At 34.9% G+C, this 25,244-nt stretch overlaps 1 protein-coding gene, 1 non-coding gene and 1 pseudogene across 2 annotated transcripts; 2 read left to right on the forward strand and 1 right to left on the reverse strand.

Moving 5' to 3' along the window:
• Positions 1–3,803: 3,803 nt before the first annotated feature.
• On the forward strand, positions 3,804–4,991 carry LOC138312014 (uncharacterized). The gene has a single exon (XM_069253108.1). The coding sequence runs from the start codon at positions 4,000–4,002 to the stop codon at positions 4,921–4,923; it is 924 nt and encodes a 307-aa protein (XP_069109209.1). The 5' UTR covers positions 3,804–3,999; the 3' UTR covers positions 4,924–4,991.
• Positions 4,992–13,476: 8,485 nt separating this feature from the next.
• LOC138312011 (uncharacterized) lies at positions 13,477–14,461 on the reverse strand (annotated as a pseudogene).
• Positions 14,462–17,348: 2,887 nt separating this feature from the next.
• On the forward strand, positions 17,349–17,421 carry Trnar-acg (transfer RNA arginine (anticodon ACG)). The gene has a single exon. It is a non-coding gene; the product is annotated as a tRNA-Arg (tRNA).
• Positions 17,422–25,244: the final 7,823 nt, after the last annotated feature.

The following is a 25,244-nucleotide window of genomic DNA, read 5'->3' on the forward strand; positions in this document are numbered from 1 at the left end:
CTAAAAGTTTGTTTTGTGACAACTTTTATAGTTACACCTATTTAAACACTGGTAACTATGTGGACAAATAAGTCAAAATATATCAGTTTTATATTTAAAACTGCATATTTTGAAAACTTGAAGAAATATCCATAAAGCATTAAATAAATAATAATAATACAAATTGATTTAATCTTGCTGTAAATTGTAAAAAAATGATTTTCGGCCATGTATCCAGGGATTTTGGTCCCGAAATCAAATTTTAAACAACAAAAAGGATGTTGAAAAATTAAATTGAGAAATAGTCAAATTCATTTAGATGATTGACATCGTAAATTTACTTTGAACATAGTCTATACGACAGTCATTTTTGTATGCCTATGAAACTTTGAAACAAGCCTCATTTTATAAGCCCGTGTTGCCCAATGGTAATGGGGCTTGTGGCGCAGCGCAATGGATATTACGTCTGACTACGGATCAGAAGATTCTAGGTTCGAATTCTGGCAAGCTAAATATATATCTTAATATTATTTTCAAAGGCTTATGTTTTAACTTATTATAACAAAATGATAGTATTAAGCAAATTTAGAACATTCATCAATTAATTAAGATGTATTGCCTACAAAATGGATTGTTTTGTTTTATTTTAATTTATTTCTCAATAAAGACAATCCCGGTAACTCTTCCCATTATACCTACGTCCACTATATATATTATCATTTGGATAATCTAAAGTAAATCCCCTTACTTATGATTACTACTACCAATCCCTGTAATTATTACCACCGATAGCGGCAACTGGACTTACTATCAGTATGTCATACGTTTTCTTATACATAAAGAGATATCACAAAAAGTTTCGGGAGGGGGGGAGGGGGGGGGGGTAAAGTATCGACGATATACGATTCATAACACACTAAAAATCACATAGAAGAACTATGCATACGTGTGAGGGTGTTATTTTATTGGGATATAAAAAATTGGTGATATTAATGGTAAACAAGGATTATTTGACATTAGTATCAGTAAACATTGAAACCATCTCATGTTATAAGACCATCTCATGTCGTTGTAATAGGGCTTGTGGCGCAATGGATAACGCGTCTGACTACGTTTATACGGTATAGTTTCTACTAGTTTTTTCAATGATTTCATTGTTTGTACAATGTCTGTGATATTTAGCTTACTGACATTATGATGTCACAACTGTGATATTTTAATATTGATATTTTATCTTGTTGATGCCTGTATTAATTTTATGTTGAATAGATTGTAGTGCTTGCAATGTGAGGAACCCCAGGGGCCCCAACCCCTGCGGCCCTATGTCTGGGAAATTAAAATCATATTTTTAAGATAAAAAAAAACGCGTCTGACTACGGATCAGAAGATTCCAGGTTCAAATCCTGGCAAGCTCGTCATTTTTCCTGGATTATCGTTTTAACACATAAAGTATATTAGCTTTCATCGTAAACAATTAAAAACATTTTTTAAGTTTGTTTTGTGACAACTTCTATAGACACCTATTCCAACACACTGGTAACTATGGGGACAAAATAAGTCAAACATATCACGTTCATATTTAAAACTAAACATATTTGTTGAAACGTTTGAACAAGTACATTAAATAATATATAAGTGATAGTTGATTGATTTATCTTGCTTGTAAATTGAGAATCATGGCAAGCTCGGTTACTTTCTTCTCCCGTATAGTTTTTAAAGCGTATTGAAAGGTCAGGTTGTCGCCAACCTGATCAAAATGATCTTATTTAACCCGATATTAGATGATGTTGAAACGATGAAAGACAAAATAGTCAATCATTGATATTTAGATGCTCCAATGACATCTGCATTACTTTGATAAACGGAGTCTATACGACAGTCATTTTGTTCTACACATCAACATCGCATGCCTCTCACACTCAACCTTTCCTCCATCAACCATCCTTCCTCAAGCTCACGTGTTACCTCTCCCGACAACAAGGAACTCTCATATCAAAATCTTAGTAGAAGAAACCTCTCATACACCTAACAACTTAAGAGTATCAAGTCGAAAACCACCCTCGACAATCCAGGGGTTACTATCACTGACGCTATATCATGTTGATATATTACACCAATGGTATATAGTAACCCCTTGTCCAGGAGTTTCAAGGGAAACAAACGTAAATGTAAGTGTAGTATTAGTACATTGTACAATTCTCCATTTGTGTCAGGTATAACTAGGGAAGGCCAATAGGGCTTTAGGGGAGCTTTGATTACACGTTGGTACATTGTGCACCTGTGTTTGAAAGCTAACAAATACACACCACCAGAATGTTTGCTTCATATTATATAGCAACAGAAATCGATCTTTCTAAATAATCATATTTTAAACATATATCTTAGCATGGTTATGAAAGACTTCGGTTAAACTATTTTAATAAAATATTTATTAAGTAAATTTAGAACATTCTTCTATTAATTTAGATGCATATAATTGCTTACAAAATGGATTGTTTCTTGCTTTTTGTTTTATTTCGCTTTATTTCTTTTCTATGTAAGGCAATCCAGGTAACTCTTCTTACTATACCTACATAACTATGTATATATATCATGTGGACAATTTGGCCTACCCTTTAATCCCTTATCTATGATTACTACTACCAATCCCGGTAATTATCACCACAGATACCGGCAACTTGACTTATCATCATTATGTTAATTCAATTCATTTTATTCCGCGGACCTTACGGTCCATAAGTACAAATGGACATCATGTAAAATATACAATTGATATAAGAAAAAGAGATGGAGAGTGATTTATTAAAGATAACAGAAACGCATACTGCGATTAAGGCCACGGCTTTATTTGATGCACCGCCCCATCAATGGGTGTAATTGGCAACATCACAAAAAATTCTTAATATTCCAAGAAGTGAATAGAGATGAATGAGGATACCAGCATTCACTCCATTATGTTAAAGTTGTATTTCTTGTAATTTTCGCTGTAACGATATGTCGTTTTAACATTTGATAATTGAATATGGACATGTAACTTGATGATTTAGCTCCCCAAGACCATATGTCAGTTGATAAAAAGAGCCGAAATCTAGAGATCATATATTCCTGGTTGTGAATAAAACGCCTTCAATCTCCGCCATATTCAGTACCTTCGGGTTTTGTCGGAATTCCGAATCGTATCACGTGACTGATGTCCACACGTCCTGCACGTGGTGATCCAGGTAACTAGCGTAAGCGCACATGTGTTTGTTTACGTTTTCCTTCTGGCTAATATGAGCAAATCGTGCTGGTTTATGTCCACAGTGCGAGTATTTGAAACATCTAATTCACACATTGCCGTAATTCAATATTGTGTGTAAAAAAATTGTAATGTGCGAGCATTATGTTCTTTGTAGATCCAGTCTGCTATGGTCGACCACGTGTTTTGTTTACGAAAAATTGTTGACATTTCTCTTGGTTTCACAACTCTCGTGTTACTTCGAGATTGTCGCGACGATGTTCGAGCCTATTTTTTACGTGTACACGTTAAAAAGATTTTTTTACTTCTATTATTAAAATACTTCCAGTGCTGCAACTTAATAAAAAGTGGTAAAATTAGAAAGTTTAAACCTCGGACAAACGGAGAAAAATGTGTATAGCACCTATACAGTTTTTACTATGACAAAAAGAGCGAGATATATTCCTTCCGGTTCCGGTCCTGGTTGGTTGTACTTTTCCAGCTGCTCCTCTATAATGTAAATATATTTACAAACAACAACACTATGGAGTCATTTTCAAACTAAATTTATTAACTCTTTAAAACTTCATTATCTCGAAGTCTCCTCAAGTGGGTTTTTGTCGCTTGAAACGATGTTAGAATAATCTTCTCCGTGAAAACCACTCACTCCTGGCTTGTGTCTCACCCTGGACTCACCTTGGACTCACCTTGTCTCTCCGTGTATCTTGATTGTGAACTTAGAACTATTAGCTTACTTTTATTTGCTGTCCTGACTGTGTCTGACTCCGTTAATTCCGGTTATCATGGGAAAGAACTCCAACACTAGATCTAATTCTCGTCGAGGTAACCACGACAATCAACAAGCTAAACGACAACGCCAGGACGATGAGCAGGTCAGTGAGATTTACGACTCCATAACATCCATTGATAATAGTGAAAGCATGGACAAACTCATAGATAAACTGCTCAACAACTCCCTTTTCTGTAAAAGCATCCATGCTAAACTGGATATTCCTAATACTGTGAAGGACGCAACTAAACCGCTCCTTGAACAGCTATCACACTTAACCCGTCGTGTCGATGACTTGGAACAGTACAGTAGGCGCACTTGTCTTAAAGTTGCAGGCATTCCTGAACAAAGTGGTGAGAATACAGATGACTTACTTATAAATTTGTTCAAAGATAAACTGAACATCCCGCTCTCATATCAGGACATCTCACGATCCCATCGAGTTGATAGCTTCCGACGCTCCTCCAATCGTCCTAGAGACATTATTATTAGATTTAACTCCTACAGGACTAGAGCTCAAGTCTATGATGCGCGTTTCCAGCTCAAACCTTCGCATCATAATACTGACACTCCTCGCATCTTCATAAATGAGGCACTCACTGCTCAGCGAGCCAGAGTTTTTGCTAAAGCTCGAGGTCTGGTACGAGATCGTGTGGCCCACAAAGCCTTTACTAAGGATGGCTCCATCATTGTCCGAGATCTAAGCGATAAGAACCACAAATTAACAACTATTGAACAGTTGGACGCCTTATTTCCTCTGAACTCTGACGAAGCTCCTCGATCCTTCGCCCCAGCCGGTGCCCCAGGCTCTACATCCAACTCATCTCCTGGACTCCAATCTCCAATTTCGTACAGTACTCCGCGCTCCATTAATCCACTAACTCTATCTGTTACTCGTGGCACTGATGGTACACCTGTAGCAGCCGCCGTCAAGTAGTGTACATGCTATTATAACCTGTGACTTTTGGTGACTTACTCCTAGGTACATGATTTTCACCTAGATTCATCCGTGATCGCTTGTGACTTTCTACGTTCTGACAAGCACGTGCTCGTGTTCAATAATCTCTAACCAGACGGTTTGATAAACATACCATTGATTGTTTCTCTTCTGAGTCATTAATTACATATTTATGATAGATGTTGTTTCTTAGATTATATAAGATCATTTGTTAATATGTTAGTCTATTTTCTTACTAATGCATACTGAATCCGTGCCTTATATGAATGATTTTTTTCTTCTTCTAGATTATCTAGCCATCTGTGTCAATCAGATGCTCGATTGTTTACATCAGTGACCTAGTTTTTGTGCCACAATAGAAGGATAGACCTGTCATCCAGGAACTGTTATTCTGTTTGTAGGCCTATGTGCATGTTCTCTGCCTTCTATAGGCTTCATGTTTTATATCGTGAGCTAAAGTTTTACTATCCTAATCATCAGGACTTGTTTACATATGTTTATAAGGCCAATGCACAGCTTTGCTGTTTACATATTCTGACTCCGGGTGCACAGTCTCTATTACCGTAATCTAACTAGCGCGCCAACGTAGAGATGTGTGACTGATGTTACTTTAAAGTACGTATACATTTCAACTGTTACTAGTCTATTATCATAGTTCCTCACTATATACATATACTGATATATATTAATTGATATATACTTACATGCTATTTTCTGAATCATGATTTTATACCTAAAATAATTATCAGACCAATCTTTCTCATCACCATATGAATTTTTCTGCTCGTACACTGATAATAATTATATCAATTGTATAAATTAGTCATATCAGCGAGTTCATTTTCCATTATTTGACCATGTCAAATGAAATGACAAGACCTCTACCTACGTACCTCTATAGCCATATAAATTATATGACTTCAGTAAATTATAACTACAATAAAGGCAATTTGTAATAGGCCTAACTGTATTCTTGGTATATTTCTGAAACTGTTTACAACATTTAATGCGTATGTTCCAAATGTTTCCTACATGTGCATCATCAATTCATCTATCATTAGCTATTGTTAAGTTTAAATCTAATGCCATTAATTAATTAACTCCATAGTGTTTAATCCTGTTTAAGGATTTGTACTTCATATTGTTTGAACTTTTGTGCTTTGACTTTTTTTTTTTTTTTTTTTTTTGTGTGTTTTTTGCCTTATCTTTTGTTGTTGTGTTGTTGTTTTTTTTTTTCTTTGTCTTTATTTATTTTTTTCCCCTCTTTTTCGCTTATTTTTCCTTGTCATAAGTTGTTGTGAATGTTCTCTCAATTTAGCAATGTTCTTCATAGCTACAAGTATAAGAATGTATGGTTTGAAAGTGTACCTTTACTCAGTGTTCGTACATGTACTTATTTATATTCCATTATAATTGATAATACCAGCTACTGCTTATGTATTTTGTTACTGGTATTATTATCAGCAGGTGATATCCATGTTAACCCTGGTCCTAACCACATTAACAATGATAGGTATTTAACTGGAAATCTGTCTATTCTTCATCTAAATGTTCGTTCTATTCGTAATAAACTTGACTTAATTGAAAGTGAGTATTTAGATACTGATATTCTCTGTTTTACAGAATCTCACCTTAATAATTCAATCAATGATAAAGATCTGCACCTTAAGTCTCATCCCACCCTTTTCAGATGTGAATAGAACTGATAGACCTGGTGGTGGTATTATTATATACACTAAAAACAATGTACATGCTGTTCGTAGATCTGATCTTGAGTCTGTCAACTTAGAAACTCTGGTACTTGAACTAAAAACAGCTAATAAAAAATTTCTTCTGTGCTGTATCTATAGACAACCTAACTCACCCGCTGAATACTGGAACCAGTTTGATACCTTAATAGATACCCTGTCTAATGAGAACTGTAACTTGATAATTACTGGTGACATTAACCAAGACATGCTGTCCCTTTCTCCTACCTCTCATCTTACTCGTATCCTTTCTAAGTACCAGCTTCACAGTTTAATAAATTCTGCAACCAGAGTAACTCCAACTTCTGCCTCCTGCATTGATATATTTTATGTAAACAATCCTAACATTATACAGAGTTCTGAAATATTATCACCACTGTGTAGTGACCATTGTCCAATCAGTATCAATGTTTGTTTTAAAACTTTTAAAGAGAAGTCGTATAAACGTACTATCCATAAGTTCAATGAAGCTAATTGGACTGAAATGAATCGCTCTCTTTCGTCAGTTGACTGGCAGGCTCTAATTGACCCTAATGATAATGTTGATGATATTAATAATCTTACAATTGATAAAATCCATAGTTTAGCCGCCTTGCATATTCCTGTCAAAGTAATTAGAATTCGTCCTAATGATAAACCATGGATGACCCAGGAAATAAGAAGAAATTTGAGGGTTAAAAATAGATTACATAAGAAAGCAAGATCTACTAATAGGGAGAATGACTGGCTCAGATTTAGGATTGCACGTAATGATGTTATTGATATGATAAGACAGGCAAAACAAAACTATTTAAATAAATTACAAAATACCCTATCTGACAAGTCAATTCCGCCTGGCAAATGGTGGCGTATTGCCAAGTCTATTAGTAACTTCTCTAATAAGTCTTCTTCTTCACAACCTTTTAAAATTGGTGGTAATATAATTATTCATCCTATGGACAAAGCAGAGGCATTAAATAACTTCTTCTGTTCTATTTCAAATTCCACAGCTGAAGTTGATGATTCTGATCCTGACTTACCTCCCCTTAGTCACCTTAATTTTTCCAATATCAACATTACTGATCAAGATATCTTAGATCAAATTAACCTAATAAAACTTAACAAGCCTGCTGGACCTGATAATGTTTCTCCTACAATAATAAAAAATCTTGCACCTTCTATATTTACACCTCTGAAATTACTTTTTCAGAAAACTATTTTAACTGGTAAGGTACCACACTCTTGGAAATCCTCAAATGTTACTGCTATTTATAAAGGTAAAGGTTCTGTTGATGATCCCAGTAACTACAGACCTATTGCTATTACTTCCTGTTTAAGTAAATTATTAGAAAAAAATATTTTTAAATATGTATTTAACTTTGTAACGAAACATCATATCATAAGTGAGAATCAGTCTGGATTTCAACGTAGGGATTCAACTGTCAATCAACTTATTTCTATTTATGATGTAATTTCCAAAAACTTAGATAATGGTAAAGATATTAGATTAGTCTTTTGCGATATTAGTAAGGCTTTTGATAGGGTATGGCACAAAGGACTTCTTTATAAACTTAAAAAATATGGTATTTCTGGCAATCTTTACAAATGGTTTGAGAGCTATTTATCTGACAGGAAACAACGAGTTATCTTTGAAGGTTATATGTCCAATTTTAAATCCATTTCTGCTGGTGTTCCCCAAGGCTCTGTTCTTGGTCCTTTCCTTTTTCTTCTTTTTATTAATGACATCACTCATGAAATTAATACTAATGTAAAACTTTTTGCTGATGATACATCACTTTATGTTATAGTTGATGAAGATGTTATTACCCCAGCTAATGATCTCAACGATGACTTAGAATCCATTTATAATTGGGCTAAACTTTGGAAAATTCATTTTAATCCACAGAAAACTGTTGCTTTATCTGTTTCAAGGAAAAAGAGATACCATCCACCACTTATCTTTAATAATCAAATAATTAATGAACATGTTTTCCAACAAACATCTTGGTGTTATTTTTAACTCAAATGGAAGCTGGGGTGATCTTATTAAATATATATATGATACTGCTTGTAAAAGACTTAATATCTTGCGCATGCTTAAACACAAAATTGACAGGAAATCGTTGGAATCTTTATATCTCTCTTTCATCCGCCCCATCTTAGAATATGCCTCTTCTGTGTGGGATAACTGTAATATTGGAGACGAAAAACTTCTTGAATCTGTCCAAATTGATGCAATAAAAATTATTACTGGCCTCAGAAGTGGAACGTCTCATCAAATATTATATTATGAATCTGGGTTTGAAAAATTAAAAGATAGACGTAATAGACATAAACTCATTTTAATGTACAAAATAATAAATCACTTAACGGCTGACTATCTATATCACACTATTGAACCCTATATTAATAATAATGTTACTCACCGACTTCGCACTAATAGATTCTTTAATATTCCTCCATCCAGAACATGCACCTATGACCGTAGTTTCTTTCCCGATACAATGCGCCTATGGAATAATCTTGACCATTCTATTACCTCATCCCCTACTCTTAGTACTTTTAAAAAGAATTTAAATAAAACTCAAACACACTCTAATAGTAATGCTGTTAACTTCACCTCCTGTAATCCAAGAAAACTTAATATAATACTATGTCAATTACGTAATAATGCGAGCAATCTAAACTTTGACAAATATAAAGACCACCTTATTGATGACCCTGCTTGTTCCTGTGGCGCTGCTTGTGAAAATGCTGATCACTATTTTTTCTTCTGTCCTCTTTTTACTGACTCCAGACACTTTATTACTAACATTGCTAATCATTTCAATCATATCTCTTCTAAACTATTAACATCTGGTGATACCCAATTATCTATTGAAGAGAATCAATTCATCCTTTCTAATGTGACTAATTATATCTCTGCCACTAACAGATTCAATTAATCCTAGCTATCCTGTTAAATTTGTTATTTAGTCATATACTTACTATAAATATACTTATTTATGAATATCATATGCTAATCTTCTTGATGTAAGTTTAATCTTATATCTTTAATCGATGAATCTGAGTAAAGCTACACTATGTGTGTGTATGTGTGTGAGAGAGGGGTATGTATGTGATTGTTTATATGTATATATTCACTTACATTAATCCTGTAATATTGTCTATTTATGTATGTAAATATGTATGCAATGTAACCTCCGGGACGGGAGATGACTTATATAGGCTTGCCTGTTGTCAGATCCCTTTAATATTTGTTATTAATAAAATATGTTGAAATATAAAGAGCGAAAGTGATAGACCATACAACTTTAAACATCACATTGTTTCTTTTTGACCAAAATTTATTCAAAAGTCATAAAGTTCCTTGATCGAAAGGAATTTAGTTACTTTAATCAATAAAAGTTAAATTACTCTCTAAATGTAGAATTCGCCCTTAGGCATTTACTTAAATTTTTCAAATTAATTCCAATCACATAATTAATATAATATTCATTTTCTTTTCAAATAAAGGCAAACAATGTGAATATAAAGCACTATCAATGAGTGCAAACAATTTCAATAAACTCTATCAATGACTGCAAAAGATGTTAATAAGCACTATCAATAAGTGTACTCAATGTCAATAAGCACTATCAATAAGTGTACTCAATGGCAACAAGCACTATCAATAAGTGCACTCAATGGCAACAAGCACTATCAATAAGTGCACTCAATGTCAATAAGCACTATCAATAAGTGTACTCAATGTCAATAAGCACTATTAATAAGTGTACTCAATGTCAATAAGCACTATCAATAAGTGCACTCAATGGCAACAAGCACTATCAATAAGTGCACTCAATGGCAACAAGCACTATCAATAAGTGCACTCAATGGCAACAAGCACTATCAATAAGTGCACTCAATTGCAACAAGCACTATCAATAAGTGCACTCAATGGCAACAAGCACTATCAATAAGTGCACTCAATGTCAATAAGCACTATCAATAAGTTCACTCAATGGCAACAAGCACTATCAATAAGTGTACTCAATGTCAATAAGCACTATCAATAAGTGTAACAATGTCAATAAGCACTATCAATAAGTTAACTCAATGTCAATAAGCACTATCAATAAGTTCACTCAATGACAATCAGCACTATCAATAAGTTCACTCAATGTCAATAAGCACTATCAATAAGTTCACTCAATGCCAATAAGCACTATCAATAAGTGCACTCAATGTCAATAAGCACTATCAATAAGTGCACTCAATGCCAATAAGCACTATCAATAAGTGCACTCAATGCCAATAAGCACTATCAATAAGTGCACTCAATGTCAATAAGCACTATCAATAAGTGCAACTGGTATCAATGAAGAACTATCAATAAAATGTCAATAAGCACTATCAATAAGTGCACTCAATGCCAATAAGCACTATCAATAAGTGCACTCAATGTCGATAAGAACTATCAATAAGTGCACTCAATGTCGATAAGAACTATCAATAAGTGCACTCAATGTCAATAAGCACTATCAATAAGTTCACTCAATGTCAATAAGCACTATCAATAAGTGCAACTGGTATCAATGAAGAACTGTCAATAAAATGTCAATAAGCACTATCAATAAGTGCACTCAATGGCAACAAGCACTATCAATAAGTGCACTCAATGTCAATAAGCACTATCAATAAGTGCACTCAATGCCAATAAGCACTATCAATAAGTGCACTCAATGTCAATAAGCACTATCAATAAGTGCAACTGGTATCAATGAAGAACTATCAATAAAATGTCAATAAGCACTATCAATAAGTGTAATCAATGTCAATAAGCACTATCAATAAGTGCAACCAATGTCAATAAGCACTATCAATAAGTGCACTCAATGTCAATAAGCACTATCAATAAGTGCACTCAATGTCAATAAGCACTATCAATAAGTGCACTCAATGTCAATAAGCACTATCAATAAGTGCACTCAATGCCAATAAGCACTATCAATAAGTTCACTCAATGTCAATAAGCACTATCAATAAGTGCAACTGGTATCAATGAAGAACTATCAATAAAATGTCAATAAACACTATCAATAAGTGTAATCAATGTCAATAAGCACTATCAATAAGTGCAGAATATACACGTTTGTCGAGGACCCGCCATATGAACCTGGAGGCAAGCACATTATAAATGTCATCCCAGAAGGTTCACCGCCACTAAATAAAGTGGGGGAGAGATCCACGACAAACAAGCCGTGACCTATATTGCCCTATTTCTAACTCAGGGGTAAATTTCGCTGTAGTAAGTACAGTATAAGTAAGTTTATCTATAGCCCCTTGGATATAGTTTAAGAAAATTGTTTCCCAAATCACTTAAATGTACTCCATCAGGCAAAAACATTTCTGGAGAACTCAAAGAAATTTCAGGGTATGTTACATAACACCCGCCAAGCTCGTGCAAGGTGGTATTGGCAGCAGCTCGGTTTACCCTTAACCTGGCTATATTATTACAGTCCAAATTAAATTCACTCCTCCAATTGTAACGTGGTAAAATCTGCAACCATATTAACAGGGTGTCTGGCAAAGATTCTTTTATGAACCTCAAAGTTCCTTTAACTAGCTCACATATTTCAAACAGAGTACCACCTTGACCAATAGCATTACCTCCACAATGTATGAATAGTATATCAGGTGTGCCATTCAACTTCTATAATTCTTCCACATGAAAGGCTAGATTATCAAGAGTCATGCCACCCTGTCCCCGCCAATGTAAGTTATATCCACGACTATCCAGACAGAGCTGACTCCCTCCTGGTCGATGCAAAGAGTTATAATATGCTCTCCTTACTATTGAGGAGCCAACCAAAAATACTTTGACCTTCCTCCCTGAAAAAACTTTACACTTGTGTGAATGCAAGTTTTGTTTTGTTTTGTTTTTTTTATTGCAACCTTGGAAGAGTTATCCTAGATGGTCTAACATAACTTTTATAAGCTAATGATTTCCACTTTCCCATATTCTGGATTTCTTGCTCACTATAACCTACCATAGCTGCCCGAGTAGCCCCCCCCCCTATTCTGAAGGAATGAGTTTTGATATTGCTACAAATAAACCCCCCAAACTCCAACGATTTCTTTAGTACTGAACTAAATTGGTAGCGGGAGAGAGGCGAGTGGTCCATGTGGATGAAAAGTGAACCCTGAATTTTTGGACGTACAATCATATACCTTGTCAAAGCCTGCACTGGACAAATAACAGCAGAAGCTGCTCTAGGTATTGATAGAGTGACTGAATGACCCATCTGATCAGTTTTGGAATATTTAAGGGTTAATTGAATATGGGTACCAGGCAGCTCGACATCATTAAACTGCACCACTTTTGATCTATTGAACCTAGTTACTGCAAGTTCCCCTACTCTGAGTAGACCATGAAAGGCTAACAAAAAGGCAGCTGAAAAAAGTTTTGCTTCAAAAATTGACGAACAGACATATTTAAGAGAGTTTGGGAAAGACATCAACATTTCTACGGTTATTGGGGCACGACAATCCTTGGACCCTCTACGCTTTTGCATACCTATAACCAGTTTTCTCACAATGAAATTGCTTGTATGGTCAGTACTATTGCTAAGCTTCATGAAAAAAACTCAAACCTCCCAAGTTAGTCTTAACTGTTGAGCATGCTGTATTGGTGCTTGACAGGTGTAGTACAAAATTTATGATATGATGCACTGGTGGAGGCCAAACTAATGGATAATTAACAGTTTTCCTAAACTGATTAAATGCATTCAGCGCATTGTCATAAGTTGACCTGGTGTTACTTGAAATAGATGAGTTAATTAAACAATGGAATTCAGATCGAAAATTCTCCAGAACTCCTGATGAATTACACAAGGATATGCCTCGGCATGTGGCGCCAGTTTTCGAAACTTCTGAAAGTGAAATCGCGACAGTGCATCAGCAATAGAATTGTGTAGCCCCTGAACATGAATAGATTTAAACTGAATGTTACTCTTCAAGGATGTTAATACTAGAGGCCGAATCAATTTCATCACCCTGTTTGACTTAGAAGTCTTTTTGTTCAGTATTTCTACCAGTGCTTGATTATCACAATGGAAAATCACCTTCTTATTCTTAAACTGTTCCCCCCCCCCCAAATGACCATTGCTAGTGTAATTGGAACAAGCTCTAGAAAAGTGATGTCTCGGATCAAATCAAATTTTCTCCAAGCAAAAGGCCATTGCAAACAAACCCACTGATTTTGATATATTGCAGCACACCCCAAGTCTGGGTTACCTGCACTATCTGTATACAACTCCAATGTTGTGTTTGTTGTCCAATCCTTGTCTGGTATAAAACACACCCCATTAAATGAGGAGAAAAACTGCAATAACACTTCCAAGTCCTCCTTCAAAGCCAGAGTGAGCCTAATGTAGTGAAAAGGTTTAGATGCACATGACATGGACTCGTAAAGTCTCCTACAAAAAGCTCGAGCACCAGGAATTGCTCTTGTACAAAATGCTACCTTTCCTGTCAAAGACTGCATATCTTTTAAACTGACTTTCGACCTGTTCAAAAAACTCTCGATTAAGTTTACTAGCGACACTATTTTTTCTAATGGAACCTTGATTAACATCTCCTCTGTATCAATATCTAGACCTAAAAATGTCAAACAAGTTGTAGGACCCTCACATTTGTCTGGAGCTAATGGAACACCCAACTCATTACACACCTGATCAAAAGTGTTCATAGATTCTAGGCAATTTGTTGTGTCTTTCCTGCCAGCAAAAAGAAAATCATCCAAATAATGCTCTATACATTTTGAATTAGATTTTTCACACACTAACCATTCCAAAAAAGAAGAGAACTTTTCAAACAATGCACAAGAAATGCTACAGCCCATAGGCAAACATTTATCTATATAATACTGTCCCTTAAAACGAAAACCCAAAAGATCGAAATCACCAGGGTGAATTGGGAGTAACCTAAAAGCAGATTTTATATCCTTTTTTTCTAACAAGGCCCCCTTTCCCAGTTTTTGTATCATTTCTACTGCTTTATCAAATGAAGTAAATTTGACAGATGCTTTGTCAAAATCAATGAAATCATTAACACTATAGTTCTCCGGATAAGATAAGTGAGTTATCATTCTCCATTCTCCAGACTTTTTAGGAACAACACCCACCGGGGAAAGGCGCAAGTTATTTAAAGGCTTGTCAACGAAAGGACCTGCTACTCTTCCTAACCTAACCTCCGATTCAATTTTCTCAGCCAAAGCTGCTTGGTGGTCTACTGCTGATTTAAGATTAGTACAATCCAAAGAAATACGGGTTCCTAAATATTCTAAGCGAAAACCAAATTCAAAACCTTTTGCTAACTCTGCACCCTCAACCCTCAATGGGCAATTCTCCAAGTGAACCTTAAGAGGGTGTAACCTAATTGGGGTTGCCCCTAGGTCCCATATTTTGACCTTTGGGTCTGGTATTGCCTTGCTGCTGATCTTGCCCTGTGAATCTGTGGGGTTGTAATAACGAAAATTTGGATTATTCCCACTTATGCCTTGCCCTTGGAACCTAAAATTCCCTGGACTACTATACTGATGTTGCGGATTTGCATTAAACCCACAGCGACATGCTGGATGAGCACCATTACACTTGATGCAGGTGTGTAGATATTGGCAATTATTTCTCCTACACTGCCCTTGATAATTGAAGCTGTAACATTTGCTACTAAGGGAAGGGTTAGGTGTTTGAATACTCCTCGGTGCACCAGACACCAAAAGCTGCCATAATTCAGAAGACCGCATAGGAGTGCGCACTTGTTTTTAACCGAAACTGAATATCATAATTCCTCCAACCAACACCCTCAAAATGCTCAGCTGCAAACCTAACAATACTCATATATTTGAGGAACTCTTGGTGTCTTTCTGGGCATTTGCATAAAATAACACTGGTAAAAATGAGAAATGCCCTTGTCCACTCTTCTATATTGTTAATTTTTCGTTTACTTTGGGTAGATTTGACTTGTAATGCCCCATTTCCTAATACCAAATTCTGCCTAACAGCTGACAGTGATTCTGGATCAAGTAAGGCCCCTAATTCTATGTATTCATTTTTCCAGATCTTTTCTTTCAGTGTTTGATGAATATTCTCACCTAGACATGATGATACACTAACCGTAGAAAGGGGGGAATCAAAATCAGCAAGATCCATACCTAGATCTCCAGAGACTGTGTTCTGGACTTGTTCCGGTGCTGGAGCTGGCGAGGGTGTTGGGGTCAGCGAGGCTGCATGTGATAACCTCCTTGAGCTTGCAATTGGAACCTGGTCGGGTTGATCTCCGGAAAGGCTTGCATGATGAGGTACAGGTGTCGTCAATGGTTCCTCTATGGTAGATGGTACCGACACTGTTGAACGGTATGGCCTCGCCCTCTTTGACCGTGGGTTAATACCTTTCGCCCTGGGCATGCTGATTATCTGTAGATCTCATAAAAACACATATAATTCAATACATTATCCGTGCCATAGACACCACATTATTTATGCCTATTCAGATCCCAAAACAATAATAGACAATATAATTTTTTTAAATGTGGTTCGTAATCAAGCATAATTATCTTTGATGAAATATTCGTTTTTTATTAAAATTGTATTTGATAGCTATTTATTATACTAATTACTAAAAAACACGTTAATAACTTTGTTACAAGAGAGGTCGTTTAGTCGGCCATTGATTCACATCGCTACTCCATGCTGTCTCCGGCACCCGAAATTAAAAATCCAGCGTAATCACACTTGACTCAAAACATCGAACTCCGAGACCGCTAGACAATCATCTCAGTATCATCAGGTTTCTAAAGTATGTAAAAATTGCAACGATAACTTGATACCTTACCAACAATACTTACGAAAACCTTTCTTGAAAATTTTTCCTTGCAGATTTGTTCAAGCCGCGACGAAGAAGGAAGTGTTCACCGCGCATGCTTACTGAGAGAGAACGCGTTATACTAAATGCTACTACTTCCGGTAGAAATGACACACACCGGCTGTAACGAATATTATGGCCCCAAACCTGCACAACTTAACATTCCATCGAAACTGAATGAAATTCTTGCTCCTTTAATAAATTGATTTATTTGTTACACAATAAATCTTATTATATAATAGATATAAATTTCCAGCCAAATGTCTCAACTTTTTAACTTTTCTGACCTTTTCTTAAAAGCAGAATGAATAAATTAACCAGTATTTTGTAATTCTTTAACGTCGTTAACGCTTAATAATTTAACTTATTTAAAAACACTTGGTCTTCTGTAATAATATTTCTTAATATACTTTTGGCGTAAATCAACATAAAATGGACATTGTAATAGAAAGTGATATTCATCTTCAAGTTCATTTAAATCACAACATATACACAATCTATTCTCTCGTAGGATATTTTGTATGTCATACGTTTGTTTTGTACATAGAGAGATATCACAAAAAGTTTCAGGAGGTAAAAGTATCGACGACATACGATTCGTAATACACTTAAAAATCAGACGGAGGAACTCTGAATACGTTTGAGGTCTAAATTTATTAAGATATCAAAATCGGTAATATAAAAGAGTAAACAAGGACAATTGGACATTATAGTGTCAGTAAACATTTAAACAATCTTATGTTCAGCTCCTCTCATTACGTTGGAATAGGGCTTGTGGCGCAATGGATAACGCGTCTGACTACGGATCAGAAGATTCCAGGTTCGAATCCTGGCAAGCTCGTTTATTTTACCTGGGTTATCATTTTAGACTAGCTCATAGTAGACTATTTACAGTTAGTTCCATTACCAGTGATCACTAATTAGTCTCTGTAATGATCGTCTCCGATAGCAGCAGTATGTCTTGTTTAAATGATTTCATTATGTTTTCTTCTTCATAGCGAGCTAACTCACAAAAAGTATTGACGAGACACGAATCATAATACACATAAAACACCACACAGAAGAAACTTAAATACGTGTGAGGTCTAAATGTAGTGTAATATAAACATTACTGATATCAAATAATAAAATGATAATTGAAAAAGATGATATGACCAATTTAAGTAAACTTTGAAACAAGCCTCATTTTATAAGCCCGTGTTGCCCAATGGTAATGGGGCTTGTGGCGCAGCGCAATGGATAATGCGTCTGACTACGGATCAGAAGATTCTAGGTTCGAATTCTGGTAAGCTCGTAATTTTTACTGGCTTATCATTTTAGAATAAAGTATATTAGCTTTCATCGTAAACAATTAAAACCAGTTCAAAAAGTTTGTTTTGTGACAACTTTTATTGTTAGCTTTTTAAACACTGGTAACTACGTGGACAAATAAGTGAAATATATCGAGTTTATGTTTAAAACTAGCATATTGTGTAACGCTGACCAAATACATTAAAGCGATGGACAAATAAATAATAATACATGCAAATTGATATATTATCTTGCTGTAGATTGTAAGAAAGTACATTGGTTTTTTATGTATGTCATGAAAATCAATTAATTTTAAAGAAACGGATGTTGAAAATAAGAATCAATATGCAACATTAATATTAGATGAAATTGCATCGTTAATTACTTTGAAACATAGTCTATACGACTGTCATTTTATTCTACTGTCTGCACCAGATATCTTTTACGCTGAACCTCTCCTCCATCACCCATCCTCCCTCAAACTTACGTGTTACCTCTCCCGACAACTAGGAACTCACACATCAAAATCTTAGTAGAGACCTCTCCTACACCTAACAACGTAAGAGAATCAAGTCGAAAACCACCCTCGACACTCCAGGGGTTACTATCACTGACGCAATATCATGTTGATATTTACACCAATGGTATATAGAGTTTGAAAGGAAACAAACGTAAATGTAAGTGTAGTATTAGTACACTGTAACAATCTCTATTTGTGTCAGGTAAAACTAGGGGAAGGCCAATAGGGGTTTAGGGGAGCTTTGATTACACGTTGGTACATTGTGCACCTGTGTTTGAAAGCGGACAAATACACGCCACCAGAATGCTTGCTTCATATTATATATCAACAGAAATCTATCTTTCTAAATATTCATATTTTTAAATATATATCTTAGTATTATTTTTAAAACCTTATGTTTAACTTTTTTAACAGAAAAATAGAATTAAGTAAATTTAGAACATTCATCAATTAATTTAGATGTATATAGTTGCCTACAAAATGGATTGTTTTTTTTATTATTTCGATTTATTTTCTTTCTTGATAAAGACAATCCCGGTAACTCTTCCCATTATACCTACGTCACATATATATATATCATTTGGATAATCTAAAGTAAATCCCCTTATCTATATTACCACCGATAGCGGCAACTGGACTTACTATCAGTATGTCCTACGTTTTCTCGTACATACAAAGATATCACAAAAAGTTTTGGGAGGGGGGGGGGCTTAAGTATCGACGACATACGATTCATAACACACTTAAAATCAGACAGAAGAACTATGAATACGTGTGAGGTGTTTATTTAATTGTGCTATCAAAGTTGATGATATTAAAGGGTAAACAAGGACAATTTGACATTAGTATCAGTCAACATTGTTGAAACCATCTCATGTTATAAGACCTTCTCATGTCGTTGTAATAGGGCTTGTGGCCCAATGGATAACGCGTCTGACTACTATTTTTTAAAAACTATTTACGAAGTTGTGAGTCCTATGATTATGTATTGCCTGTATTTACAGTATTTACAGTATTAGTGCAGATGCTTCTATGATTATTTTTATTTGTTTGTTTTGTGAGGAACCTCGGGGGACCCAACCCCCCGGGGCCCTATTGACGGGAAAAATAAAATTATTTTTATCCTTAAAAAAAACCGCGTCTGACTACGGATCAGAAGATTCCAGGTTCGAATCCTGGCAAGCTCGTCAGTTTTCCTGGCTTATCACTTTATTTTTATAATAAAATATATTAGATTTCATTGTAATTAAACAAATAAACCTGTTCTAAAAGTTTGTTTTGTGACAACTTTTATAGAAACCTACTCCAACACTGGTAGCTATGTGGTCAAATAAGTCAAATATATCGCGTTCATGTTTAAAACTAAACATATATTGAAACATTTACCAAACGCATTAAAGCGTTGTATAAATAAAAAATAATACATAAGAGCTAATTAATTAAATATCTTAGGCGTAAATCGTAAGAAAGCACGTTGATTTTTTATGTACCTCATGACAATTACTCGATCTAAAATAAAATGATGTTGAAAAGAGAGCCAAATATCGAACTTTAATATTATATATAATGACATTTTTAGCTATTTTAAAAAATGTATGTCTATACGACTGTCATTTTTTTTCTACTCATACGTCCAACTTTATAATAACATATTCCGACTCTGGTAAATATTTGGCCTATAACAAAAATGGCCATAAACTTCCTTGTAAACGATAATCTATATACAAGGGCATTTACACGTCTTTTGAAAGCTTTTTTTTTGATCTCTATATCGAATAGTTTTAATATTACCTATTGCGATTGTCCAGCTATAAGAAAAATAAGCCTGGCGTATTGACTAACTTGGTAACTGCTAAATCACATATTTATGTAAAGACGACGAGACCGTGCACTGTCAAGTAATTGGGAACACACTTCGGGGCACTTGTGCGACATAGGATATAGCGTTCTCCTGACTACGGCTAAGATATATTCCAGGTTCGTATCCTGGCACAGCATCGTTATTTTTTACCTGGGTATATCAATTTTTAGGACTCGACTTATTGTAGACTCCATATACAGTTAGTTCCGTTACCAGTGATTTCACACTACTTTGTCTCTGTAAGGATGGTCTCCGTATTGCAGCCGTATGTCTTGTTCTAATATGATTTTTCTTATAATTTTCTTGTACATAGAGACCTAACTCACAAAATATATTGACGAGACACGAAATCATAATACACATAAAACACCACACAGAAGAACACTTAAATACGTGTGAGGTCTAAATGTAGTGTAAAATAAACATTACTGATATCAAATAAAAAAATGATAATTAAAAAAGATGATATGACCAAGTTAAGTAAACTTTGAAACAAGCCTCATTTTATAAGCCCGTGTTGCCCAATGGTAATGGGGCTTGTGGCGCAGCGCAATGGATAATAACGTCTGACTACGGATCAGAAGATTCTAGGTTCGAATTCTGGCAAGCTAAATATATATCTTAATATTATTATATTATTATAAGGCTTATGTTTAACTTATTTTAACAAAATAATAGTATTAAGCAAATTTAGAACATTCATCAATTAATTAAGATGTATTGCCTACAAAATGGATTGTTTTTGTTTTATTTTAATTTATTTCTCAATAAAGACAATCCCGGTAACTCTTCCCATTATACCTACGTCACTATATATATATATATCATTTGGATAATCTAAAGTAAATCCCCTTACCTATGATTACTACTACCAATCCCTGTAATTATTACCACCGATAGCGGCAACTGGACTTACTATCAGTATGTCATACGTTTTCTTATACATAAAGAGATATCACAAAAAGTTTCGGGAGGGGGGGGGGGGTAAAGTATCGACGACATACGATTCATAACACACTAAAAATCACATAGACGAACTATGCATACGTGTGAGGTGTTATTTAATTGGGATATAAAAATTGGTGATATTAATGGGTAAACAAGGATTATTTGACATTAGTATCAGTAAACATTGAAACCATCTCATGTTATAAGACCATCTCATGTCGTTGTAATAGGACTTGTGGCGCAATGGATAACGCGTCTGATACTTTTTATACGGTATAGTTTCTACTAGTTTTTCAATGATTTCATTGTTTGTACAATGTCTGTGATATTTAGCTTACTGACATATGATGTCTCAACTGTGATATTTTAATATTGATATTTTATCTTGTTGATGCCTGTATTAATTTTATGTTGAATAGATTGTAGTGCTTGCAATGTGAGGAACCCCAGGGGCCCCTACCCCTGCGGCCCTATGTCTGGGAAATTAAAATCATATTTTTAAGATAAAAAAAACGCGTCTGACTACGGATCAGAAGATTCCAGGTTCAAATCCTGGCAAGCTCGTCATTTTTTCCTGGATTATCGTTTTACAATAAAGTATATTAGCTTTCATCGTAAACAATTAAAAATATTTTTTTTTAAGTTTGTTTTGTGACAACTTCTATAGACACCTATTCCAACACTGGTAACTATGGGGACAAATAAGTCAAATATATCACGTTCATATTTAAAACTAAACATATTTTGAAACTTTGAACAAGTACATTAAATAATAATAAGTGATAGTTGATTGATTATCTTGCTGTAAATTGAAAGAAAGTACATCGATTTTAATGTATATCACGACCATCAATTGATTTTTAAGAATGAGATGTTGAAAATAAGACAAAATAGTCAACATTGATATTAGATGCAATGACATCTTGCATTACTTTAAAACGTAGTCTATACGACAGTCATTTTGTTCTACACATCAACATCGCATGCCTCTCACACTCAACCTTTCCTCCATTAACCATCCTTCCTCAAGCTCACGTGTTACCTCTCCCGACAACAAGGAACTCTCATATCAAAATCTTAGTAGAGACCTCTCATACACCTAACAACGTAAGAGTATCAAGTCGAAAACCACCCTCGACACTCCAGGGGTTACTATCACTGACGCGATATCATGTTGATATTACACCAATGGTATATAGTAACCCCTTGTCCAGGAGTTTGAAAGGAAACAAACGTAAATGTAAGTGTAGTATTAGTACACTGTACAATCTCCATTTGTGTCAGGTATAACTAGGGGAAGGCCAATAGGGGTTTAGGGGAGCTTTGATTACACGTTGGTACATTGTGCACCTGTGTTTGAAAGCTAACAAATACACACCACCAGAATGTTTGCTTCATATTATATAGCAACAGAAATCGATCTTTCTAAATAATCATATTTTAAACATATATCTTAGCATGGTTATGAAAGACTTCGGTTAAACTATTTTAATAAAATATTTATTAAGTAAATTTAGAACATTCTTCTATTAATTTAGATGCATATAGTTGCTTACAAAATGGATTGTTTCTTGCTTTTTGTTTTATTTCGCTTTATTTCTTTTCTATGTAAGGCAATCCAGGTAACTCTTCCTACTATACCTACATAACTATGTATATATCATGTGGACAATTTGGCCTACCCTTTAATCCCTTATCTATGATTACTACTACCAATCCCGGTAATTATCACCACAGATACCGGCAACTTGACTTATCATCATTATGTCAATTCAATTCATTTTATTCCGTGGACCTTACGGTCCATAAGTACAAATGACATCATGTAAAATATACAATTGATATAAGAAAAGAGATGGAGAGTGATTTATTAAAGATAACAGAAACACATACTGCGCTTAAGGCCACGGCTTTATTTGATGCACCGCCCCATCAATGGGTGTAATTGGCAACATCACAAAAATTTAATATTCCAAGAAGTCAATAGAGATGAATGAGGATACCAGCATTCACTCCATTATGTTAAAGTTGTATTTCTTGTAATTTTCGCTGTAACGATATGTCGTTTTAACATTTGATAATTGAATATGGACATGTAACTTGATGATTTAGCTCCCCAAGACCATATGTCAGTTTATAAAAGAGCCGAAATCTAGGGATCATATATTCCTGGTTGTGAATAAAACGCCTTCAATCTCCGCCATATTCAGTACCTTCGGGTTTTGTCGGAATTCCGAATCGTATCACGTGATGTCCACACGTCCTGCACGTGGTGATCCAGGTAACTAGCGTAAGCGCACACGTGTTTGTTTACGTTTTCCTTCTGGCTAATATGAGCAAATCGTGCTGGTTTATGTCCACAGTGCGAGTATTTGAAACATCTAATTCACACATTGCCGTAATTCAATATTGTGTGTCAAAAAATTGACAAGTGCGAGCATTATGTTCTTTGTAGATCCAGTCTGCTATGGTCGACCACGTGTTTTGTTTACGAAAAATTGTTGACACTTCTCTTGTTTTCACAACTCTCGTGTTACTTCGAGATTGTCGCGACGATGTTCGAGCCTATTTTTTACGTGTACACGTTAAAAAGATTTTTTTACTTCTATTATTAAAATACTTCCAGTGCTGCAACTTAATAAAAAGTGGTAAAATTAGAAAGTTTAAACCTCGGACAAACGGAGAAAAATGTGTATAGCACCTATACAGTTTTTACTATGACAAAAAGAGCGAAAGTGATAGACCATACAACTTTAAACATCACGTTGTTTCTTTTTGACCAAAATTTATTCAAAAGTCATAAAGTTCCTTGATCGAAAGAAATTTAGTTACTTTAATCAATAAAAGTTAAATTACTCTCTAAATGTAGAATTCGCCCTTAGGCATTTACTTAAATTTTTCAAATTAATTCCAATCACATAATTAATATAATATTCATTTTCTTTTCAAATAAAGGCAAACAATGTGAATATAAAGCACAATCAATAAGTGCAAACAATTCCAATAATCTCTAGCAATGACTGCAAAAGATGTTAATAAGCACTATCAATAAGTGTACTCAATGTCAATAAGCACTATCAATAAGTGTACTCAATGCCAATAATGCACTATAATAAGTGCACTAATGCCAATAAGCACTATCAATAAGTGCACTCAATGCCAATAAGCACTATCAATAAGTGCACTCAATGCCAATAAGCACTATCAATAAGTGCACTCAATGTCAATAAGCACTATCAATAAGTTCACTCAATGTCAATAAGCACAATCAATAAGTTCACTCAATGCCACTATCAATAAGTGCAACTGGTATCAATGAAGAACTATCAATAAAATGTCAATAAACACTATCAATAAGTGTAATCAATGCAATAAGCACTATCAATAAGTGCAACCAATGTCAATAAGCACTATCAATAAGTCACTCAATGTCAATAAGCACTATCAATAAGTTCACTCAATGTCAATAAGCACTATCAATAAGTTCACTCAATGTCAATAAGCACTATCAATAAGCATCAATGTCAATAAGCACTATCAATAAGTGCAACTGGTATCAATGAAGAACTATCAATAAAATGTCAATAAACACTATCAATAAGTGTAATCAATGTCAATAAGCACTATCAATAAGTGCAACCAATGTCAATAAGCACTATCAATAAGTGCAGAATATACACGTTTGTCGAGGACCCGCCATATGAATCTGGAGGCAAGCACATTATAAATGTCATCCCAGAAGGTTCACCGCCACTAAATAAAGTGGGGGAGAGGTCCACGACAAACAAGCCGTGACCTATATTGCCCTATTTCTAACTCAGGGGTAAATACCTGTCCCCATATAAGTAAGTTTATCTATAGCCCCTTGGATATAGTTTAAGAAAATATTGTTTCCCAAATCACTTAAATGTACTCCATCAGGCAAAAACATTTCTGGAGAACTCAAAGAAATTTCAGGGTATGTTACATAACACCCGCCAAGCTCGTGCAAGGTGGTATTGGCAGCAGCTCGGTTTACCCTTAACCTGGCTATATTATTACAGTC

This window comes from Argopecten irradians, unplaced genomic scaffold (assembly GCF_041381155.1).
Source record: "Argopecten irradians isolate NY unplaced genomic scaffold, Ai_NY scaffold_0186, whole genome shotgun sequence".
Taxonomy (NCBI): domain Eukaryota; kingdom Metazoa; phylum Mollusca; class Bivalvia; order Pectinida; family Pectinidae; genus Argopecten; species Argopecten irradians.

Bases quoted from the DNA above. Each gene is read 5' to 3' on its own strand.
- LOC138312014 (XM_069253108.1), top strand. From the start codon at position 4,000: ATGGGAAAGAACTCCAACACTAGATCTAATTCTCGTCGAGGTAACCAC.